This window comes from Nanorana parkeri, unplaced genomic scaffold (assembly GCF_000935625.1).
Source record: "Nanorana parkeri isolate BGI_ZX_2015 unplaced genomic scaffold, ASM93562v1 scaffold293, whole genome shotgun sequence".
Classification (NCBI taxonomy): domain Eukaryota; kingdom Metazoa; phylum Chordata; class Amphibia; order Anura; family Dicroglossidae; genus Nanorana; species Nanorana parkeri.
In genome coordinates, this window is record NW_017306561.1 from 654,206 (window position 1) to 677,434 (window position 23,229).

A 23,229-nucleotide genomic window follows, 5' to 3' on the forward strand; every position below is an offset into this window, starting at 1 on the left:
TGGGTCTCAAATGAAACATGGTCAGAAAGGTAGATTTAGCCTTTAAAGTTTAAGCCAAGCTAAAGATTTTTTTTAGTTTTGCATAGGGACTGGAAAGATTAGACCCCGTTGGGTTTCCCCTCACTTACTGTCACAGGGAGGTAATATCTGCAACAGGGATAGATTCTATTAATAGTCAGATTTCATATACTGTAGGCCAGAAGATTATGATAGAGAGTAATCAGGAAACTCAATTAACATTGGCATACCTATTCATTGGGAGGATCAGGCTGAGTAAAATTAGTTTCAATGCAGTTTGACAACATTTGATGATACTACCAAACCCATTTAGAGGCAAATCCTGTCTCATTCCTGTAGCCACACAACTGGTTTGGGCACTATCAGGCTGGCTCTGCCCTTAATGCCACTTACCGTACCTGTTGATTACAGGAGATGCTCAGTCCAACGGAGGAGGTCCAGCACATAGGATAGGCAGAGGAGGAATTTTACATACACAATCTGATTTCTTTATTCTTGTGTCACTTACATTTTTATTATGTCGCTCCCTCATCTCGATCTCATACTTACAGAAACTTCTTTTTACAGTGACACCACTGATTTCCCAGTGGCACCCAGCAAATCTTCTTTCCCTGTGTTTTCCAAACCTATGGACTCCAATATAAAGCATTGGTGAGTACCTGTCTTTATTATACTAAAACGTATAATGAAAGGAAGTCATTTCTCTGCAATGCTTAAAACTGGTTTTAGTTGTTATATTTTATGTGAGCATTTAAATACACTGCATGGCCAAAAAACAAGGTCACCACATTGTTTTAGGGAGTGTTATCATGTGGGGTTGCTTCAGTTGGTCAGGTCTAGGTTCAGCGATGTTATATGCCCAAAAAATTAGATCAGCTGCCTACCTGAATATATTGAATGACCAGGTTTTTTCCATCAGTGGATTTTTTTTCTTCCCTCATGGCACTGGCATATTCCAAGATGACAATGCCAGGATTCATCGGGCTCAGATTGTTAAAGAGTGGTTCAGGGAGCATGAGACATCATGAGAGTCCAGACCTTAACCCCATTTGGAATCTTTTGGATGTGCTGGAGAAGACTTTTCATAGCGGTCAGACTCCTTCCATCATCACTACAAGATCTTGGCGAAAAATGAATGCAAGTCTGGACAGAAATAAATCTTGTGACATTGCATAAGCTTATAGAAACAATTTCACGGCAAATGTCTTCCCTATATTGTAAAGCGCTGCACAAAATGTTGGCGCTACATCAATCCTGTATAATTAAAGCTAAAGGTGGTCCAACTAAATATTAGAGTGTGTGGCTTATTTTTGTTTTGGCCAGGCAGTGTACATTTGTGATCTAAACCCCCTACATACAAGCTATAGCATGGTCCTTAAACATAATATCCCACAGTGGATCTAAGTAAATGATCAAGCTATGGTTATAAAGCTTATATAAACGTATGTAATATGTGTTTATAAATGGTACCTCCACTAGCTATACACATATTTCAGCACTTTCCTAGCATGGAACTTTAAGATTTTCTTCTTTCAGTGAGCTGAGGTACAGGAGGAAGTTATAAGAATTCATGCTTATATTATGTATCATTAGAGAATGAGTAACTGTACATACAGCTTTTATATTAATTGCAAAAGAGTTAATTATAGACAGCTATTTTAGGAACACAAAAACCTACTTTGTTCCAGTAGGAGCCTAAGTATGTTACCATTTGTTTTTTTTGCTTCTGATGTTGAGGGTGTCTTTACACCTATGCCTCTGCATTTTCCTGCATTTATTATTGCTGTGGGCAGATGTGTTGCCCCATCTAAAGTCCCTATAATGGGCATCAACAAATCAAAAAATGAGCAGGAACTTTTTCCCACGAATGCATATCAAGACAACACACAGATGCAAACTAACACGGTTAGAAACAATGGCAAACCTGTGTACATGTGTTAACACGCATTGAACACATAGGCATAAATCGGACCTCAATTTAGATAGCTCTGAAATGTAAGTTATGAAACAGAGTTCCATTGTGTCTATTGCTGTGCTTGCTTTGCTTCAGGTTTTGGCTAACACCGCATATCCCATTCTACTGCATCTAAACTGTTTTTGCCCCTTATTCAAGTCAAAGCAAATGCAAATAAAAGCCACCAACAGGTCAAAAGCAATTCAAAGGGAACTTAAAATGAGAGCACAAAGACACACTGAGGAGGGTTTCTGTACCACTGTTTTCCATAAACTTATGACAAAGGGGTTGATTTACTAAATGCACCTAGGCTGTTCACGCTTCAAGAATTTTTTCAATTCACTTTGCAAGGGAATTTTCCCTTGGCTTAGTGAATGTGGTGAAAATGTACTATTGCAAAGAACTCCCATTGGCAAATTACTTGCACATGATTGGATGATGGAAGTCAGCTGAGCTTCACCTCATTTACTAAGCTAAACAAAGGGAAAATTCCCTTTCCTTGCAAAGGGAGTTTAGAGGGTATTAGGGTCTCTTTTTTCACATCTCCAGCTAGACCCAAAATGCAAGCATACCTAAGGAAAGCAGAAGGAAAACTAATAAATGAGCTAATACTTCAATACCTTGGCCGATCTTGTCAAAACTGATGCCTGAGGTACTTTGGCAGTCCATTTGGTTTGCATGCTCCTTTTCATTGACAGGGCACTTGCAGTAGGTAAAATGTTTTCCCTATCAAACTATATTCATGAGGATTCAGCTCTTAACTTGAGTTCTCAGGTCTTGAATCCAATAGCATTTTTTGTTTGGTTTTTGCTTTGGCGATGTCTCGGTTCAGCATGTAATATTTTTTAGGTTTTGTAGTCTATCCTAATGTATTGTGGCTTTTTTTTTTGGGGGGGGGGGCAGATAGTGCTGTAATTTGCTGCCATACAATCAACAAAGTCAGCTTTGTTACCCATTAATCCCCACATTGTACTTTTGTGAGCATTTAACGGCTGTTCAAGAAACGCAAATCTCACCTAGATCTTCTGACATTGTTGTTTCAACCTGGGAACTAATCTGGAGAGGGAAAATTTGTATTTATTTATTTTTAGACACACTATATATGTATCCATTTTTTTCTATTTTTAAATGTCTCCTTTTTTTAAAAAATACTTTTCTTCTTCATGGGGGTCTGGATCTGGTCAGTGGAAACCAGATCCAGAACCCTAATGCAGGTCTGCAGAAACAGATCACTTCTAATAATCTATTTCTGGCTGCAGTCAGAGCTACTGCTGCAGGGAGAGGCTAGACAGAGCTGCAAAAGCTCTTCATGAGTCTCTGTGTTCAGAGAAAGTGTCATGATATCACTCATGATGTCACTACACTCCTGATGTAAACACAATGTGGAAGCAAAGTACTCCTATGGAGCTATCTGTAGAAGGATCAGAAGCCCAAGAGCTGAAATGTTCAGTGCTGGGTTCCAACTGTACTGACAGATGGCGGTTCAAGCACTAGTGCTGCCGGGGGCCCACAGGACCCACTAAGTCCTGGTGCCGCTTTAAAATAGAGATGAGACAAATAGACACTATGCTTGTCTAGGCAATGGCACCTGGAACTCAAGTGGTTAAAAGCGGTAAAAAAAATGTTTAGTTCCCCAATATGGGCCTGTAAAACATTTACCATTTATTACTTTGTCTATAAAAGAACATAAAAAGGTTTAGAATGTTTTCAGATGTAAACAGTAAATTAGCTCTCATATTTAACCTTACAACAATTAGAGAAAAAAACTATTCTATTTTGTGCTAATATTTTACTTTCTTCTAGGGAGTCTAGTGTGTTTCCTTATTAAACAAATGCCAGATATAAACATGTATCAAACTCATTTCTGTACATTGTATAAACCTTTTAATATTTTTATCCCAAATAGTGACATCAGGAAAAGTGAGGATATTGATTCTCCACAAACTTCGCCCGAAGTGTCAGAGTACTTGTTAAAAAAATATAATAATGGGTAAGAGCATCCGACATACTACTTACTAAAATGATCTAACACATCTAATCAGTTAAGTATAAACACACACACACATATTTGGTCCTATCTGTCACTAGGGATGAGGTTCAGGTCTACCACGGGTTTAAGGCAAACCTTACCAGTTTGTTGACTTGCCGAACTAATGCAGGAACAACACTGCACTACCCTGCCTTTAAACTTTGGTTAGCTGGCTAGAAGGGCCAGTAAGGGGCTTTTGGATAAGCCAGTCTGCTCACTATTAGGTTTTTTCTCCCAAAAGCCATATTGATAATGTGCTTTAGCTGTGGTAGGGAAAGCATAGTGAGTGCTGCTAATGACAGAGGGAGATTAGTGTAGGGCATGTAGACACTGGCTGGTTTCTTATAGTAGATGTAAAGCCTTATTAAATGTCTCGTAGGTAGTAAAATGACGTGTATGTTAAGGAATTTAAGGGTAGGGGGAAGGAAGGGTTTTTATCTTTTTCATCCTTTTTTTACATTCTAATGCTACTGATGTTCTGTCCTTGTTCACATTCACTACAGTATAAGCAGACTGCATGTGTTTTTTTCACAGGGTGTATTTCTTAATTGTGAAAACAGTGCAATAGTGACAACATTGTAATATGTCTGGGCAATGTGGATCAGCACAGAAGCTCAAAGTTTCCTTTGGGAGAACATGTGACAAGGCGATTTATAGACAGGATATTGTGGATGACAGGAGCAGAGTGTTATTACCACATAACACAAAGAGCCCAAACAAGGTCATTATATTAGTATAAACCATTGGGGTTTTTTTCATAAAAACTAGCAATTAAAGTAAAATAAGCTTCCCAAGTAATATTATGTTAAAGCTTATGTGAGATTTTAGTGTTGGGTTTACATCTACTTTAACAAACTATGCTTGACTTCTTTAAATTGCATACAGTGCTGCTGTACATTGTATTATGTGCTCTACCTGTTTGTACAGATCTGTTCACCCTAAAATCATTTAAAGGGCCAATATCTGTCTGCAACAACTGATTCATAGCTAGCTCTAAAAATCACTTTAGCTCCTATTTTTTTTTCTATTAATTCTCTTAGATTATAAATTTTAGATTTTGGTTATCACAGTGCAGTTGTTGATGAGTCCATACAGGAGCCGCCTTTCTTTGAAAATAAAATAAAAAAACAAAAACACTGTGCACCCGGGACACTGCACACCCCCAGGTGCATCACAACTCTCTGCTGTATCCCCATATACTCAAAAATTTTTGGTCTATTCCTAGTTAAATGTATCTAAAATAAATGTATTGATTTTTATGGGTAACATCTGCAGTGGATGTTTGGTAGTCTTCTGTGATACAGGTATGATTTGTTTTATACAAAGTCAGCTTCCCGGACACAAATCCCTCTTGCTGTACGGAAAGACCTCTCTGACATGACATGTGCTGCAGAGCAGGTAATACCTCAACTGCATATTGGGCCACCTTCAGGCAGTGGTACATCCTTGGCACCCAATAGTTCATGGATACAATTACTTGTAATGATTTTATTTAGGCTAATGTGAACAACCACGTTAATGGTTTTTAACTTGTTAATGGTTTTTAACATCTGTTTGTGTTTTGTTTTTTTACAAATAGCAAACAATGCTTTAAATAGTGCTCTGGTACCATCATGTACTCATTTATTTCTTTGATATGCACCCATGTTCTACAAAAAGATCCAATATCTAATTCAGGCATTTCTCTTCCTAAATGACTACTGAAGACCACAACATACACTTGAGACTGATTTACTAAATGAGTTGAGAATCTTGACCCAATAAATCTTGGCCCCATAGCAAAATTATGTAAGGGTAGTGGCACGTTTCTCCTCACAGCCGCCAGTGACAGACCTCAGCCTGCGATGCCAGAGCGACCCAGGCGGCCTGCACAGCATCAGGGGGACCCCTTTGTTCCTGGTCCTGGCTAGACCACCCTGTGCCCTGTGCCCTGGGCTTCATAGCGGACGTCTGGGTCGCTATGGCGATAGTTCTGCCACTGATGCCAATCCCTGCTGTTTACCACCCATCTGCATCATAGTGTGATTACTGATCTGTCCCAGTTTACCTTAGTCACAAATCAGATTCAAGCTTTTAGATTCCAAATACATTTTTCAGACGTGATTTGATTGGTGGATGTAGGGAAATATCAACATATACAATATAGAGGTTATATATGTAACTCTATGCGCTACAACATAAACATTTTTAAACAACATTACAGATTTTGTGAGTTTTTATAAAGTAACTTTTATTCTTACAAATGTTCTTTTGTTTTTAAAGTGTTGACTCTATAAGTCCGAAGAAAACACCAAAAAGGCCACCAAAAAATCTTCTGTTCAAAGCAGTCTCTGAAGGTGACATAGAGTCATTGAACAGACTGCTGCAAGAGGCCAAAGAGTCAGCAGCCACATATACACAGAAAGAAGCTCAAGGTAAATACTACGATGCATAACGTTTTGCTTTTTTCATAATAAACTGTAGGTAGAATCATAACTGCAATACTGTGTGAATAGGAAAATATCCAACCCAGCCCTTTGAATGATTTTCTGTTCTTAATTACTTTTTAATGACTGCCTCCAGAATTTGTAGAGATATTGAACCATCAGGGTATAGCCACTGGGTCATACCATCAGCTGCACAACTGTGACGTAACCTGAGCATTAGATAGAATATAGTCACTTTTAATAATATCATCCAATATTGTAGGGAAATATCTGACCAGTCCCCGTGTTACTTGGATAGTACTTGGATAGTATCCAACCAGATTTTAATTTAATAGTCAAACCTGTATTAAAAAGATCATAGCTAACAGTAGATGTAAACCCTAAATTGATTACAATTAACTTTTTGTCATCCTTTCCATCCTGTCTGTATGCACTCGTTCCAGTGGTAGCTGGATGTTTTTGCTCATGGCTGGCTTTCTATTGGTGGTAATAGCAGCCAAATGAGCATAAGCAGAGTCACTTATAGGGGTCTATTCACAAAGCTGCCGAGGGCAGCCGAGTGAATGACCGATCAGAAGTGAAGTGAGCCGAACACTGTTCGGCTATTCACTTCAGGCTGGTACGGCTGATTTCAGCCGTATATCGGCTGAAATCAGCCGTACATCGGCTTGCTTCGTGTGGCTTCGAAACAGCCGAACATGCTCAGCATGTTCGGCTGATCCGAAGTGCAGAAGGAGTACGACTCAGCCGATCCAACATCTGGATCGGCTGAGCACTCGGTTCTCCTGAACCGAAGGGGTCCTGGTGCCGAAGCTAGCCAAAGGATCGGCCCAAGCTACGGCCAGATCCTTCGGCAGCTTTGTGAATAGACCCCATAGTCTCCACTTGAAGTGCATGTGATAGGGTCATATCACAGCAGAGCAATTGGGGGACAGGGACAGAGCTTTGTCACTCCATTAAAGAAAGTGTCTGAACATGGACCTTAATGGCAGGGTCATCGTGGATGATTTTAAAGAAATTAGAAATGTAAAAAAAATATTTTTGAAATTACACAAAAGTTAATGCCTTACTATTAGAAAACATACTGTAATACAAATGATCCAGCAGGTTTTACATCAACCAGTAAGTTGCCCTCACGTTTATTATACACACCCATAAATTATGTGCTGTGTTTCAGATTTCTTCGTGTACAAATTAACATCAAAAGATACTGGAAAAACCTGTTTAATGAAGGCATTATTGAACATAAATGACAATACTCCTGAGATTGTGTGTATTCTGATGTCATTCGCTGAGGAGAATGGATTCTTAGAAAGATTAATTAATGCTGCATATACAGAAGAGAATTATAAAGGTAAGGATGAGTAGCATCTGCACGTCCGCAATACAAGCCAGACATACTGTATGCATAAAAGGACAGAAAGGAATATGTATTCCAATTGTTGTTGTGGAAAGAGGAATATTCGTGAACTACCTCAGCTTTCCTGTGAATGTATACTATAGTAAGGCCTTTGGCAAGCCTCTGGTAGCCCAAATGGCTCATTAAAATAGACTTAACCTTCTACTGAGTACAATGCTAGGTATCTTAAATTGTCTACACATAAGAAGCTTTATATTCAATGTCTACCAGTAGATGGTGACATAACAAGAATTTAATTATGAGTAAGATCCAATATCTAATTCAGGCTTCCTTTGGAGTCAACCAGGGCTGCTACTAATATGTCTTTACATTTTAGAAAAATGATTTTAGCCCAGATTATTTATAACCCAAAAGGTCTTAAATATTCACAATATCAATAATATTAGACAGAGCCCAGGTAATGCTGATCTTGAATACCTGAACCTGGCCTGGATTAGACTTCTAGATACATTTCTCCTACCTGGACACAGCAGAGAAATAAAGGAAGGGCCAGGCTGGTTTCTGGAAAGCGTCCAGCTGCTAACTTTTTTCCGACTCTGATACCAATGATATTAACCCTTTTTACCTATCCACATTTTGTTTCCCAAAATGTTGCAAGTTTCTTGTTTGCAAATATTTCTAAGTGTTATTCGCACACTATCTCAAAATGTGAATTGCATTTCTATGTCCAGGTGGCAGGTGATAAATATTTGCGTCTCTCATATATACAAATTAGATATTATATTTTGAGTATGTTGAATCTATTTCTAGGTCAAACTGCACTGAACATAGCCATTGAGAGACGTCAGAGTGACCTTGCCAAGTGCTTAATAAGAAAAGGGGCTAATATAAATGTACGGGCACAAGGACGATTCTTCAACCCAAAGCATAAACATGAAGGATTTTATTTTGGTAAGTAAATAGGACTTTTCAGGATTTGTTTCAATAACCATCTTTTTCTTTGTGTGTGATGTGATGAACATGCAAGTTTCTTCCCTGATCCTCTTTACTTACAGATTACAAAATATTAAAAGCTAAGATGCAATTCTGTAACATAAATCACATTTGTATACCAACATGGTAGAAAATATCTATCATTTAATAAGCTGACCTATTGAAATTGAAATGTACAAGCCAGCTAACTTAGACTTTAAATGATTGCTTTTCAGTGCATCCCAAGGTCATTGGGGTGCTTAGTAACTTTGTGTAGAATAGACAGATTTGTAATGCTTTTAAACTAAAGAAGGTTTACTATTTTTATCTAACCATATAACACAAACCTGTCCGATTTTGGGAAAAGCCTTTTTACTCTTATACTACAGTAGATTTACGCAGGCAGCAAAAGGAGCAGTTCTGACCCTTCTCAAGTGCCTTCTAAATGGTGGAGCAGTAACTGAATGGCTCTGCTTACATGCATTACAGAGTACAGAGTACATGCACATTTTTTTCACATGTATAATTTAAAAGGACTATATTTCCCTTTAAAATATTATATGTAGGGATCTAAATAGCTCCGCAATTGGAAACATTTTCAATATGGATTGGAGTTCCTTTACAAATATTAATTATATGTGATTTAAGTATATTAAAATACACAGGAAAACTCTCTTCTGGTGTGCTCACATGTATTATTTGTTGCTTAGGAGAAACACCATTAGCACTCGCTGCATGCACCAACCAACCAGATGTGGTACAGCTGCTGATGGAGAACAGCCAGACCAATGTCACCATCCAGGACTCTCTGGGGAACACTGTTCTTCACGCACTGGTGACAGTGGCAGAGAATTCTGAAGCACAGAATGTCTTTATCATACGCATGTATGATACAATCCTACGAACATGTAAAAACAAGTCTTTGGAAAGTATTGAAAATAACGAAGGACTTACTCCAATGCAACTAGCAGCAAAGACTGGGAAGACTGAGGTACGATTTTAACAAATATACTGTATACTTTTATAAAAGTGATTATCCTACTGGGCAGTATGTTTTTGTATGTTGTATCAGATCATATATGACTGCTTCTTTATTGGCACATGTGGTCAGGATATATAGGTTTATGGCCAAATGTAACAGAGATTTGTCCTTTGGCAAATTGGTTAACCTTATAGGGCAGCCAAATGAAGACCAAAGAGTTCATTGTTGAAATTTTAAGTGATCCGTTTCCAACATATTTTTATCTCTTGTAGATACTACATTACATTTTGAGTCGGGAGATCAAAGAAAAGGAAAACAGGGTCCTGACCCGAAAGTTCACAGACTGGGCCTATGGACCTGTTTCATCTTGTCTGTATGACCTGAAAGATGTGGACACCTGCTCACGCAACTCCTTACTAGAAATTGTGGTTTATAACACCAACACTAATGTAAGTATGAAAACACTTGTGATTACAGTATTATTATATATGGATATGTCACTGAAACACAGGGATAAAACAACCTAAACATTATCATTCAGATCCCCAATTCATACATGTCATATTTTATGTATTATATTTTGTGCAAATTGTGCTAAAAGGCCCAAAGTGTGGTTAGATACTACAGCTTTTTCTTTGTAACAGAAAATTCTTTCTTAACTGATAACAAATCGCAAGATTCAGGCCCCCTCAGATCTGTATGTTGCAATAATGTGTGGTAGATTGTGTGTTACTGCAACACATGTTAACACATTTGGATATTGTATTGCAGTGTCATTCTTGAAGTGCCAATGCTACAGTAGCTGGAAATGCATCTGTGCTGCTTCCATGTGTTGTGGTGCATTGTGCTTACAATTGGGTCATGTACTATTTTGGGGCATTTGCCTTGTCTTGACAGCCCATTATCAATGTATTTGCTGCCTTAAAGCATTGTACCGTAACATGATAAATACTGCAGATACCATGGTTGTGTATTATTAGCCCAAAGAGGTTTCAATAGACAGCAAAGGGGCCTATTTATAATGGTGAGCAAATACCACTACCTGATCTGTGATTGACATTGTGGTGTGTACTCCACGTAGTATGTGTGCACCTTCTAAAGGCCGATATGGAAAATCAGCCAGCGGATGCCAACACAATCATCTGGACTTTATAATTGCAAATGGATGAAATTAGGAACTTTGGTGGGGATGGGTCACCTAAGGCCAAAGCAGTATAAGAAGCTATCATGTGATTCAGGTTACCAGAAACCACATAACACACAAATATTCTATTTAGGTGGACACTGACTTTACTTCTATGTAGATTTGCCAACACATTACATTGTTTGTTGTTTCATGCTTTCTATGTTCCATAAATATTTGTGTAAAATATTTTCTATAATAGGGGTTTTCTTTTTTCTAGAACCGCCATGAGTTGTTGGCTTTGGAGCCCCTCCATACTCTTCTTCAGCTGAAGTGGAAGAAGTTTGCAAGATACATGTTTCTCTTGTCCTTTCTTCTTTCCCTCACATATAATGTTGCCCTGACATTAATCTCCTATTACCGGCCACGTGGAGAACAGGTAAATCCTCCATGAATGCTAAGTAACTTTGCAAAGCGCATATTATCATTATTAATATTATTGTTATCAACAAAATCACTAAACTTGTTCTATAAGCAGTTCAGGTCCCCCTGCTATCCTATCAGCGGTGACTCATCAGCCTAATTCAAATATTTACATATTCTTAAAAAAATAGTAAATAGACTTTAAAATAAGCCCTGTGGGTGCAGAAACGTGGACCAATTAATCCATTCACAACAGTAGCAGAGAAGTTGTACAAGTGAGGTCTCTGCATTCTGCTCTCCCCTCTTCTTGTGCATCTGCTCTGTGTTTACATTATAGATTAGAAGGTTGACATGCTCCCAAATCATGCCTGGGAGATAAGCGCAAAAGGTGCTATAGAGAGAAAGTGATAGTGTTTTTGCTGTATATCTGAACAGGAAATACTCCACAGCGCCTGTAGCCACATAGGTTAGTGTTTTTTGAGCCTATTTACTGCTTGTAAAGATAATATTTAAAATTGAATGTTTATTGCCTGACAACAGTTCTACTTTAAGCTTTACATTTGTTGCAGCATTTAAGCGAGAACAGAAAGCTGATGTTAAATTAAATAACAGATGCAAGTTTATAATACCTGTTAACAGATGCACTTGGTTGGTGCCCAATTAGATTTATTGAACTTAGCAGCGATATTTTGGAAGACCCACAGTAGACCTATAAGTGGTGGCTGAGAACCAATATTTAAAGGGAAGTATTAGGTTCCAGTCCCATTAAAATCTACACAAATCTAGGATATATACTTTGTCTGTTGGTGGTCACTACAATTACCAGAAGAAAATTTGGTATAGTTCAAAAGCCTAGAGATCTCCCTCTTCAGAGTGCCATTGGTATCCCTTCACCATCCCCCAGAGTCAGGTCTTTCATTCTGCTGTCAATATATAGGAAAAAAATCACCTGTACTCCAAGCATACCCTTGAAGCAGTAAGTGGACATATGCACATTTAGTACTTATTTTTGCCCACTGTATTATGCGTTCAGTAAAAAAAAATAAACATGGTGACAAGTCATTAAAAGATAGACAGGCTGGTAGTTTGCCATTAAAGATGGTAAGCCGAGCAAGAGAAGTCACAGCAGCAAACCTTTAATTCCTGGAAGGAAGAAACATCATACAGCTGTTGCCTTGCATTTACTAACCATTGCTAGAAGAACACCTGTTTGATGTTGCTCCAAATCTAAGGAAACCTGTAGTTAGTGAAATAAATCAGTTGCCACTGCTGACCTTTCCTTGTGATAAATGCTCCTTTCCTGGCTATCCGAGGATCCATTGGTATTAGTCTATTTTAAGATACTGACCTGGAAGATTAGGAACAGTTCACTTCACTATGACATGCCTATTCTTCATGTTTGTTCTAGGTCAGTGACCCAAAGTGTTGAAAACAGATAGAGCCAGGCAGTTAGCATTTTTAGGAATGAGGTCAGTGACATAAGCCTACATGTTTCCATCAATACATCTTTTCAGTACACACCCAAGCCCTGGTACTTAGAGATGCTGAAGAATTTTGTCCACCTATATCCTAAAGTGGCCTTGCCACAAAGGGCATTTCCTTTCATTATCATTCCATTAATATCTTTCTCCTCTTATCACAGGCTTTATATCCGTTAAGTCTCACATATGATCGGGGCTGGCTGCAACTGGTTGGACAAATGTTTATTATTGTTTGTGCTACCTACCTCATGATTAAAGAGGTGAGTAATCACAATGCATTCCAATTACAGAGTGTAATTATGGAAACAATTCATTCTTTTCATTGCATAAGTATTATTACACTTGTCAATTCTTTGCATAGCTCTGTGTTTTATGTCATGTGGCCTCACCCATGTAAAGCTTAAACTGAGCAATAACATGGGTGTGCTGACCAGTGTAAAACCTGCTTACATCTTCCAGCTTCCATCATGTGGAAGATATTTATTCAAGCTAGACATTTGCCCTTATTCAATAAGGCCATGTAAGTTCCAACTTTAATAAACCAGCCACTGCAAAGAGCAATGATTCACAGCAACCTAAAGGATTTCATTTTCTGTCATCTGACCACTGTATCCTGAAATTTGGTTGGTCTTATTAAAGTGACCATGTTACTATACATTTTGTTGCTGTGTATGATTCTTTTGGGGAGATTCTCTATCACTTTTTGCGGTGGTGACTATTGTCAGAATTCCTTGACAGAAAGTGATAGGAATTCCAAAAAATTATATATTCTTGATAGAGGTTCTAATACTTTGTACTCTATCCAAAACTAAAAAAAAACTTTGGCTGTGGCTTCACTAAAAGTCTCAAGATCCCACCACTGGTATTGAATAGGTACGATAATGCCTACTTTGCAGACTTTTTGAGAAAAACTTGCTATTTTTGTGACCTGTTTTCTGTCTCTTGTCTAGGGTGTGGTAATCTTCTTAGTGAAGCCTTCAGACCTACGATATGTCCTGTCAGATGCGTGGTTCCATGTATTATTGTAAGTAACAAGGTCCACCCATTAGGCATAAAAACTTCTATTTTTATATTTTTTTTAATACTTTCTGAGTATGTCATCAGCCTTAGGTTATGGGGAAAGAAAGATAGTTAATTCCAATAGATATTTGCAAAATTGTATTTTGTAGCTTGCAATGGACACAACCGAACCTAACTGCAACGCCTTTTGGCTTAGCTTTCCCCTAATTAGGTCACAGAGGTGCTCCTGTTAGGTGTGGACATACACCAGTAGAACTGTGTTTGACAACATTTATTTTTTAAAACCCTCATTCGATTTTCTAATTGGGGCAAATTGGCCACAATAACAAAAATAATAGAAGGAGCACGATGTAATTTTTTTCTTGAACGAACGGAATTCTAACAGTAAATGTGATCTTCCCTTACTCCATTCACTCCAAAATCAAATGGTAAAATAAAACAAAATTTGGAATGACATTCATCAAGTAATCATAGCATTATCAAATGTTCTGAAGAGATTTTTCATATGAATGTTCATTCAAAAATCTACAAGTGCATGGCCACCTTTAGACTGTAAAAAGGAACAAGGGGAAAGAGACAGGGAGTAATGGCACCATTTTATCTTAGGTGAAATAAAACGGTGATCAAACAAGGTTTTGCAACTTGTCCAATCCCCTCAATCTCCAAGATAAGATGGTGGAGACTATCATCAGCTATCCATAGACATGCGTTCACCTCCCAATACCACTTGTCTCATGATGGCCATTGGTAGAATCTCAAATCATGTCATGTCATGCACCTCAACTTTTAAAATGGTTTCTACTTTTCATGTAGACTTATCAAATATTTTCAGCCTCTTGAAAATTAAAAGATAAACTGTCCTTATTCTGGAAAATAGAGTTTTTCAAGTTATCTGTGACTTGAATGACTCAAGCAACCCTCCAGTTGTTTTCATTTTCCCTACAAGTATGTGAGTAGGCACTTAAAGTGACACTAAACTCAGGAGTTAAATGTTAAAAATGCATTTAAGTACCCTTACTATTAACAAAAATGTATCTTATTTGTGTATCACTCAGCTGTAGATCCTGAAATCATTTCTGAATTGGTGCTGACACTGTCCTTCCTTCTGGAGGGTGGCTACTTTTGTTGCCCATGGTCCCTGTGTGCGTGTACAGTAGCCACCGATCCAAGCTCACTCCCATGATGGACTACAATCTCAATACAAATTAGTAAACTAAATGTGAGATTCTAGTCCTTCATGGGCGCAAGCATTAAGCGGTGGCTACTTTACAACACACACGCTTCATGATGCACCAATTCAGAGATGATTTGAGGATCTGCAGCCAGTGTGATACACAAACAAGGTGCATTATTATTAATAGTTAAGGTACTTGAATAGACTTTTAAGATTTAACTCCTGAGTTTAGTGTCACTTTGAAGCAGAGCAACATCTATTCTGCCTTTGTTGTGAAAGTTTGCCAGATAATCCATCTAACTGATTATTATGTTTGATAATGCTAATGATTATTATTAAACTAGGCATGCATAATACTGAGTATTTTTTCATTTTCTTTTCTAGTTTCATACAGGCAGTTCTGGTTATCTTGTCTGTTTTCTGTTACCTCTTTGGAGTCAAAGAATATCTAGCCTTCCTCGTGTTAGCTATGGCGCTTGGATGGGCAAATATGTTGTATTACACAAGAGGATTTCAGTCCCTGGGAATTTACAGTGTAATGATCCAAAAGGTAAGTGTCTCTTTTCTTTGATTGTATTTTTGTATAATCTCTTGCATAGGAAACACAATCTCTTAGTGAAGAGCAGGATATTGCAGACAAAGTCTCCTGTTTGCACAGGTGATGACTGTAAACATATATACTGTACATTGCTGAGATGATGATACAAGTTCCTAGTGAAGCAGTTTTCTAATAGGAATGAACATTATCAAAATAATATGACAGGTACACTTGTATTTAGAGGTCACACATCAGTCATTTTTAAATGTTTGTATATTTGATACATTTACATTTATCTTTCTTCCAGGTCATCCTCAATGATGTTCTAAAGTTCTTATTTGTGTACATCTTATTCTTGTTCGGGTTTGGAGTAGGTAAGTGCATCTGATGTTTCTTACAGATAGCACTGTTAATGACATTAAACTCAGGAGTTAAATCTCAAAATTGCATTCTAGTGCCCAAACTATTAACAAAAATGTTAATTATTTGTGTATCACTTGGCTGTAGAGCCTCAAATTATCTCTGAATTGGTGCTGACACTGTCCTTCTAGCATGTAGTTAGCTTTGCTCTCCACGGTCCCTGTGTATGTTGTAAAGTAGCCACTGTTCCAAGCTCACTCCCATGATAGACTACAATCTCATGTTGAGTTTGCTAATTTGTATTGCTAATTTGTTTAGCTCTATACTAGGGACAATAATGTTCTGTAAATAGAGCACCTATTCTCTATGAACAGTGGCTGCATGTAGATCAGAATATATTAGGGGGCATTTATAAAAACTGGAGCAGAACAATCTGGAGCAGTCGTCCATGGCAACCAATCAGCTTCTCTCTTCCGTTTTTTCAGTTAAGGTTTGAAAATGAAAGGTGGATGCTGATTGGTTGCCATACGCAACTGCTCCAGATTTTGTCTGATCCAGTTTTGATCCATTCCCCTCATTGTATCTTGGACTATTACAGCATTACCATTAGTTGTTATGATTTGCATCATTTGAATTGGAATTAACCACTATAATAAAGTAAACATTCATTTAAACATTAATAAACATTAGTAAACATTAGTGAACATTAATTTAAACAATCATTTGCATATTTTTCTTAAAATAGCCCTTGCCTCATTGATTGAAAACTGCACAGATGGTGATGAATGCAGCGCCTACAAGAGTTTCAGCACAGCCATCGTAGAACTGTTTAAGCTCACTATTGGGCTTGGAGACCTGGAGATTCAGCACGACTCTAAATACCCAGTCCTGTTCCTGCTACTTCTTATTGCCTATGTCATTCTGACATTTGTCCTTCTGCTAAACATGCTGATTGCATTGATGGGAGAAACTGTGGAAAAGGTTTCAAAGGAAAGTGAGCACATATGGAGATTGCAGGTGCGTGTATGTAGCTGCTGTATATTGTATACCTTGTAAACCACACATTCTTGCTTCACTGTACACACTATATATTCCACAAAAACATGTACAACAAATGACAATCATGGTAAAAAAAACAATGGTACGTACTATCCTTGAGTAACCAGACATCAGTCAGCCAACACAGATCTACACCCTGATTTTATGTGCTTTTCTGTACCAGGGCATAGCGCTGTTATGGCTATTTTTTTATCATTTAGGGTACACAAGCACACACAACTATATATTGTTTTCAGCCTGTTCTTATCAGCTGAAATTGGGGTTTAAGAAGTCTTAAAAAATTACTGCAGTGTGATTAATATCTGTTTGCCCCTTACTGCTGAGACAGAGAGAATGAGACTATTACAATGTGCTAAATATGTATTCTGTAGTTGTTAGAGGGAATAAAAACAAAATAATTGAAAGAAGAAGATTAGGAAAAATTATCCTTAACCTTTGCAGTGGCTGCACCCCCACACTTCAAAGGTTAAGTGCTTGTTTTCATCTAGGGTGTAAATTAAAAAAGTTATACTCACCTGAACCTCACAGTCAGCTTGCTTTTAGACTGGTCCCTGCAGCCTCTCTCCCCCTCTGCTGCAGCATTCTAAGGAGTCATCGCATCCAGTACACTGTGTATAGGATGTGAGTATACTGAGGGAGATACCATCACTGTAGAGGAGGAGGAGACAGGCTGAAGGGAGCACTCTAACAGGCAGCCGGCTGCGAGGTTCAGGTGAGTATAACTTTTTTATTTTACACTCTAGACAAAAACGAGCACTTAACCCTTGCAGAGAGGTGGTCATTTTTCCAGAGTTCTTCTTTCACCCTTTTGATCAGAAGGTCACAATGACACAAAATAGCATGACATCATTATCATAATAATAATAATAATTATAATAATAATAACAATAATTCACAACAAATTTAGATTAAAGTTATATAATGGTCTTTTCCTTTATTTTTCACTTTTTAGAGAGCTCGAACTATACTGGAGTTTGAGAAGAACTTACCAATGTGGCTAAAAGGAAAATTTCAACTTGGAGAATCATGTACTGTCTCCAAAAATGATAATAGAACCTGTTTAAGGTAACTGCCAAAAATATCGATTTATGTTCATAAGCCTGCCACAAGTCAAAGTAACATACAAGGGATGGGAAGCCTCCTATGCCTCCAAAGCCAGTGCACTAATTATAAATATGAGTTGGAAAACAATGTAATGATCTGAGTTCCAATGACAACATAGGTGCTTAGCTAATACACATGGTATTAATATGACCTTACAGTTTATTATTCCATCAGTGAAGTGGACTTTATATGATTAATGTTTGTTTGTTTTTTGAACAGGATAAATGAGGTAAAATGGACTGAATGGCACAATCATGTCACCTGTATAAATGAGGAACCCGGCTTTGCAATGTGTTCCGGTATGTGAATTTATTACAAATACATGGAAATATTAAGAGGGAAAAAAAAAAACCTTTCCAGAATGCTAGCAGTAGAATGGATAGATGATAAACTAATACCTGGCACAGAATGTTTTGGACCAAAATGATCTCCAATAGCACTGTTTTTTTTTTAAACTGAAGGTATCTTAATTTAATGGATGATGTTAGAGTATAATGGTTCAAGTTATTATGGTGTAGGCCAAGAGGTCCTCTGATATTCTGATATACAGTAGATATGTATGTATATATATATTTCAGGAACATGCATATATCCAATATTCACCCAATGGTACAAGTGGCCCCAGTCATTCCTTTGTTAATGACACCACCATATAAAAAGCAAAACAAAAAAGAAATATTAAGACTATCAAACATATAAGGGCATCAGTGTAACAGTATGCTTGTTTAGTGCTGAGGATTTAGGGCTGGTAGATTTCGAAGCAGAGCTCCTGACATAGAGAATGACACGCTCCTCAACGATCGCTTCACAATAACCTTTCATGTAATCCTTACGCTAACCCTCCCTGTGATCCTAATCCTCTTTTCATAAAAAAAAAAAATCATAAAATTGATGGAGGTATAAAGTGCAGACACCAAGAATACCTGCAGCAGCCTCCCTTGCCTTCTGGCCACAGCCAAATCCCAGGTCATTCTGACGGGCAAAGTTTTGGCATTTTCGAGAAGTGTCAGTTTGGCTGTAAGCCCAGCCCTCACACTTTGCTATTGGCCCATCATTACGATGGGCAACCTCATTGGCATAAAAGGAATGTGCTGGAGGCAGGAATAGGCAGGCAAGCCTCAGCACTGGAAGAGAAATAGCTTTGCCTGTCAGAACATCTGGGCATTCAGCCACGACAACAGACTTTGGAAGGTTGCTGCCTTTAGCTGCTTTCACTATATAGCTGCAGCAGTTTTTTTTTTATTTACATGACTGAATCTCTGTAAGTAAACTTAAAGGAGAACTATGAGATGAGTGAAAATCACTCACCCTCATAGTTCGAGCCAACGTGTGACAATGAAACTGTCACATGTTGGCTCAATAGATTGGGAAGTGAGTGAATGCATACCGTCACTTGCTCACTTCTCAATCATCTCCCTGCAGAGAGTGGTGACTGTCAGGGATTCCCCCCTCCCCGATCCTCTAGCCCTGACTGGAGGAACGGACGGGGAGGGGTGGGTACAGCTGGCTCTGCCTCTAGATAAGCAGAGGAAGCTGAGTTCCAGCTGGCTCTGCCTATCTAGAGGCAGAGCCAGCTGTAATTCACGCAGCTTATTATTATGAGGTATTATCAGGTATTTATATAGCGCTGACAATTTACGCAGCACTTTACATAGTTGCACATTCACCTCAGGAGCTTACAATCTAAGGTCCCTATCCCTCATGCATTTATAGAGGGCCAACTTAGAGAGGAGCCAATTAACCTACCAGCATGTCTTTAGAGTGTGGCAGGAAACCCATGCAAGCACAGGGAGAACATGCAAACTCCTTGCAGATAGTGAGCTGGCTGAGTTTCGAATCGAGGACCCCCAGTGCTGCAAGGCAGAAGCACTAACCACTATGCCACTGTGCTGCCCCCAGCTGCGACGGTCTCAGTATACCGTGAGCTGTAGCTCGTGGTATACTGAGCTTTGGGTCACGGGAGGATGTTAGTATATGTCCTCCCGTGACCCAAAGGAAAACTATGGGGAAAAACACTTACCACATAGTTCTCTTTGAACTCTTGTTCTCTTACACACTTCTTCTATGCTGGGACCCTCTTTGTTAAAAGGTACCAAGGAGAGGTCCCCAGCCCCAAAACTTCCTGTTTTGACCATGTATTATTAACACTTTGCATAATCTGATCTGATTACATACATGCATTAAATGTATTTATCATTTTGCTTATAGGAACCAGCTATGCTAACTTCAATGCTGAAGATGAACCTGACAGTTTTGAGAATGATCAGCCAGTTACCATCGAATTCAAAGATGTGGTGGAGCCATGCATAGAGACCACAGTTTAATCTGGGGATGGTGGGATGTTGTTGGATAAATCTGTCATCTACAATATATTCAATTAGGATTATTTATTAAGACAATACAATAAGTAATTATAATATGCAAGTGTGTAGAAACTGGTTTTGCTGAAGTTAGTGAAAGATTACAGTAATTCTAATTGATTTGTATGAGCCTTTTGGAAACACCTTTTGTATTATGACATTACCTTGAAAAACGTAACACAATCCCCATTTACCATAATGCAAGCAACATTTACACTACTGACAGTGGTCACCTTTTTAGGGGCACATGGCCACATATTTTAAAGTCCAATTGAACTCTGAGTTCACATTAGCTAAATACACTCCAGGTGTATTAAAACAAAAGGTGTGCAAAGTCTTGCAGTTTGTTTTCTTTAAAAAGCAGCCACAGCATGAGTGCAAAAGCCGATTTCATGCCAGCATGCTGCAGATTGGGACCCTTGCTCTCTGTGGGGAAGCAGTGGTCTCCTTGCAGTGATCTGGCATGTTCCCTGCTGAGTCAAAACTCTAAAATCAGCAGGAGCATTAGCTTCGCTGATTGCAGTGCTATATGTCTGATGCAGTAGGGGGCATGGTGGACCTCTTCAGAGAGGCCACTTCTTCTACACTTGGCTCCATTCTGCAGCTGGTGGCAGGACAAGCTTATTATTAAAGTGCTTCAAACTGAAGTTTTGATTGGGCTTTAAACTATCAATAGCAAGCCTGGATAACTAATGGCACTGCAGTTACTGTAAAACTGCCATTCACAGCATAGGCTGGATATTTTAGAGAGCCATTAGTTGGCTGTGCGTGATTAATAGCAGTGGCCCTAAGCCTTTATCGGCTTGCAGAGGACAATCGGAAGCAAAGCAGTCTGCCAGGACCCACAGCAAAAGCAGGTGACCGAAATACCACTGCTTTGGAACCCCTGATTCCTAGCATGCATTAGCAAGCTATTTTTATTCCTGTTGAGGATCTGCAATTTCTGATGCACAAGTACTCAGAAAGAAGCATGAGCACAAACATAGAGAAAAAGATTAGCTTATTTTTTACTTTGAATTTGTAGGTGTGATTGTGTTCAGAGGCGTAGATAAAAGCCACTGTCTGCAGAGCCACTGGGGCCCTTTGGATTTAATACAAACACATTTGACTATTACTTTAATCAATGAATAAACCAATGAATGAAGCAAGCTGAACAATCATGGTTGAACCTATAGGGCATGGGTAATATTTGACCTTTGCTCCCCAACGTAATTACACCATAGGTTGTGCTGCTGCTTCTTTACGATAACGATAGTTAAATGCTGATTATACTGTTGGTCCAGATAGCAACCAATGGTTTTACAATGGAACCTAGGTGCTCTTTCTTCCTAGATTTTTCATGATGCCTAACTCTATTTTTAGTCAACATGTCAAATCTTGTAAACTGTGAAAAATATTCAGTCTATAGTGCAGTTGTCTGTTATATACCAAGTAACAGCCAAGAATATGTAGCAATAAAATTGAATTCAACATAATTGTTTTCAAATTATTAAGTGATGTTGGGCATGGACTGATCCCTCATCAGGAACTTATTGCTGTTCGAGACGCAGGTTGGGAGGTCTCCACCCCTTCTCGTTCTGGCCATGATACTTGGGGCTTCAGCTTCAAGAATATATCCTTTGTCTATTCCTTTGGAAAAAAAAACATTGGAGGGCTAGTGACAGAGAAATTCTACAAGAATGTGTGCCTGTAGTAAGTTGATCATAGGAATCTATGAGAAACCTACTACCAGGGGAAAAAATAGAAAGTATGGTTCTGAAGCAGAAGTTGTCATAATTGGACTTGATAGGGTATGAGATTTCCTAGACAGGGTCAAGGTTAGACTACCCGTGAAGAGGGCTAACCCTGCTTATTTCACACAAAAAAAAAATTATGAATTAAGTAGAGATCCACTTGAAATTAATAGCAAATATATTATTTTGATGTTTGAAGGATTTATATGCAGCTATAGGACTGTCAATTTCTTGCACTATGTGTCCATTTGTTTACATTTCTTGAATTAATTGTTTGTACTTTATTGAATTTATACTCATACTGAGTCTATTATAAAGCGGGCATGTTAAATTTTTACTTGCTGTAGGTCTATTCACCTAAGTTATATATTCACTCAGGTCTCTTATCCAATACCTGGAAGTCAGTTTAGGAAGTTAGTATTATTAATGAATATAGTTTTAAAAATAAATGATTAATTACGTACATAGCTGTATGTGTACAATGTAAAATGATTGATGTAAGGGATCGGCTGGAACACAGATTAATACAGTATGCATATAACAGTTTTCTTAATACAAATGTTAAAGTGCATATCAGGGTAAAAAAAAAAAAAAATATGCAGTGCATATCAGCAATCCATTCACATTTACCCATAGTTTATGCTTTTAAGTACAGAAAAAATCCCTTCGATCTGCCAAAAGTCCAATAAGCTTCTGACTTCAGTCCAGCAGTTTGGCGACATACATTTGTATTGCACTGTATATCTAGTTTGTTACTGAATAAATGTTTGGTTATTTTTGCAATGAAGCATTGCAAATGCTTTTTGGATTGCTCAACCAGCAATCCCTACTAACTTTTAAGGAACTTAAAAAAAACAGATGATTTGATTAATCCATACAAGGCACTCTTTAAAGATGTCCCACTGTTGTCCTCTCTTCCCCCTGGCTGTTCATACTGTGCCCATCATCCCAGTGTTGGGTGCATTGAGGAGATTGTACATTGTGGTTAATCTTCCACTGTAGCTGCCTATGGAAATGTTTTCACATCTCAGGTGTCCGAATCATTCTCCATCCACATTATTATTAATTTGGGGTTTTATATTTAAATAGTCAGAAGATTTTGGAATGCTGTGT

At 38.2% G+C, this 23,229-nt stretch overlaps 1 protein-coding gene across 1 annotated transcript in view; it reads left to right on the forward strand.

Moving 5' to 3' along the window:
* Nucleotides 1-20,347, forward strand: part of TRPV3 (transient receptor potential cation channel subfamily V member 3) — a 23,318-nt gene extending 2,971 nt beyond the window's left edge. Inside the window, exons 2-17 of the mRNA XM_018557633.1 lie at nt 586-669; nt 3,879-3,962; nt 6,264-6,415; nt 7,605-7,781; nt 8,598-8,738; nt 9,470-9,750; nt 10,014-10,190; nt 11,145-11,303; nt 12,930-13,028; nt 13,719-13,792; nt 15,347-15,512; nt 15,808-15,874; nt 16,606-16,877; nt 17,872-17,984; nt 18,243-18,322; nt 20,232-20,347. Coding sequence (XP_018413135.1) covers nt 586-669; nt 3,879-3,962; nt 6,264-6,415; nt 7,605-7,781; nt 8,598-8,738; nt 9,470-9,750; nt 10,014-10,190; nt 11,145-11,303; nt 12,930-13,028; nt 13,719-13,792; nt 15,347-15,512; nt 15,808-15,874; nt 16,606-16,877; nt 17,872-17,984; nt 18,243-18,322; nt 20,232-20,347 — 2,242 coding nt within the window. The remainder of the gene's footprint in view (nt 1-585; nt 670-3,878; nt 3,963-6,263; nt 6,416-7,604; nt 7,782-8,597; nt 8,739-9,469; nt 9,751-10,013; nt 10,191-11,144; nt 11,304-12,929; nt 13,029-13,718; nt 13,793-15,346; nt 15,513-15,807; nt 15,875-16,605; nt 16,878-17,871; nt 17,985-18,242; nt 18,323-20,231) is intronic.
* Nucleotides 20,348-23,229: the final 2,882 nt, after the last annotated feature.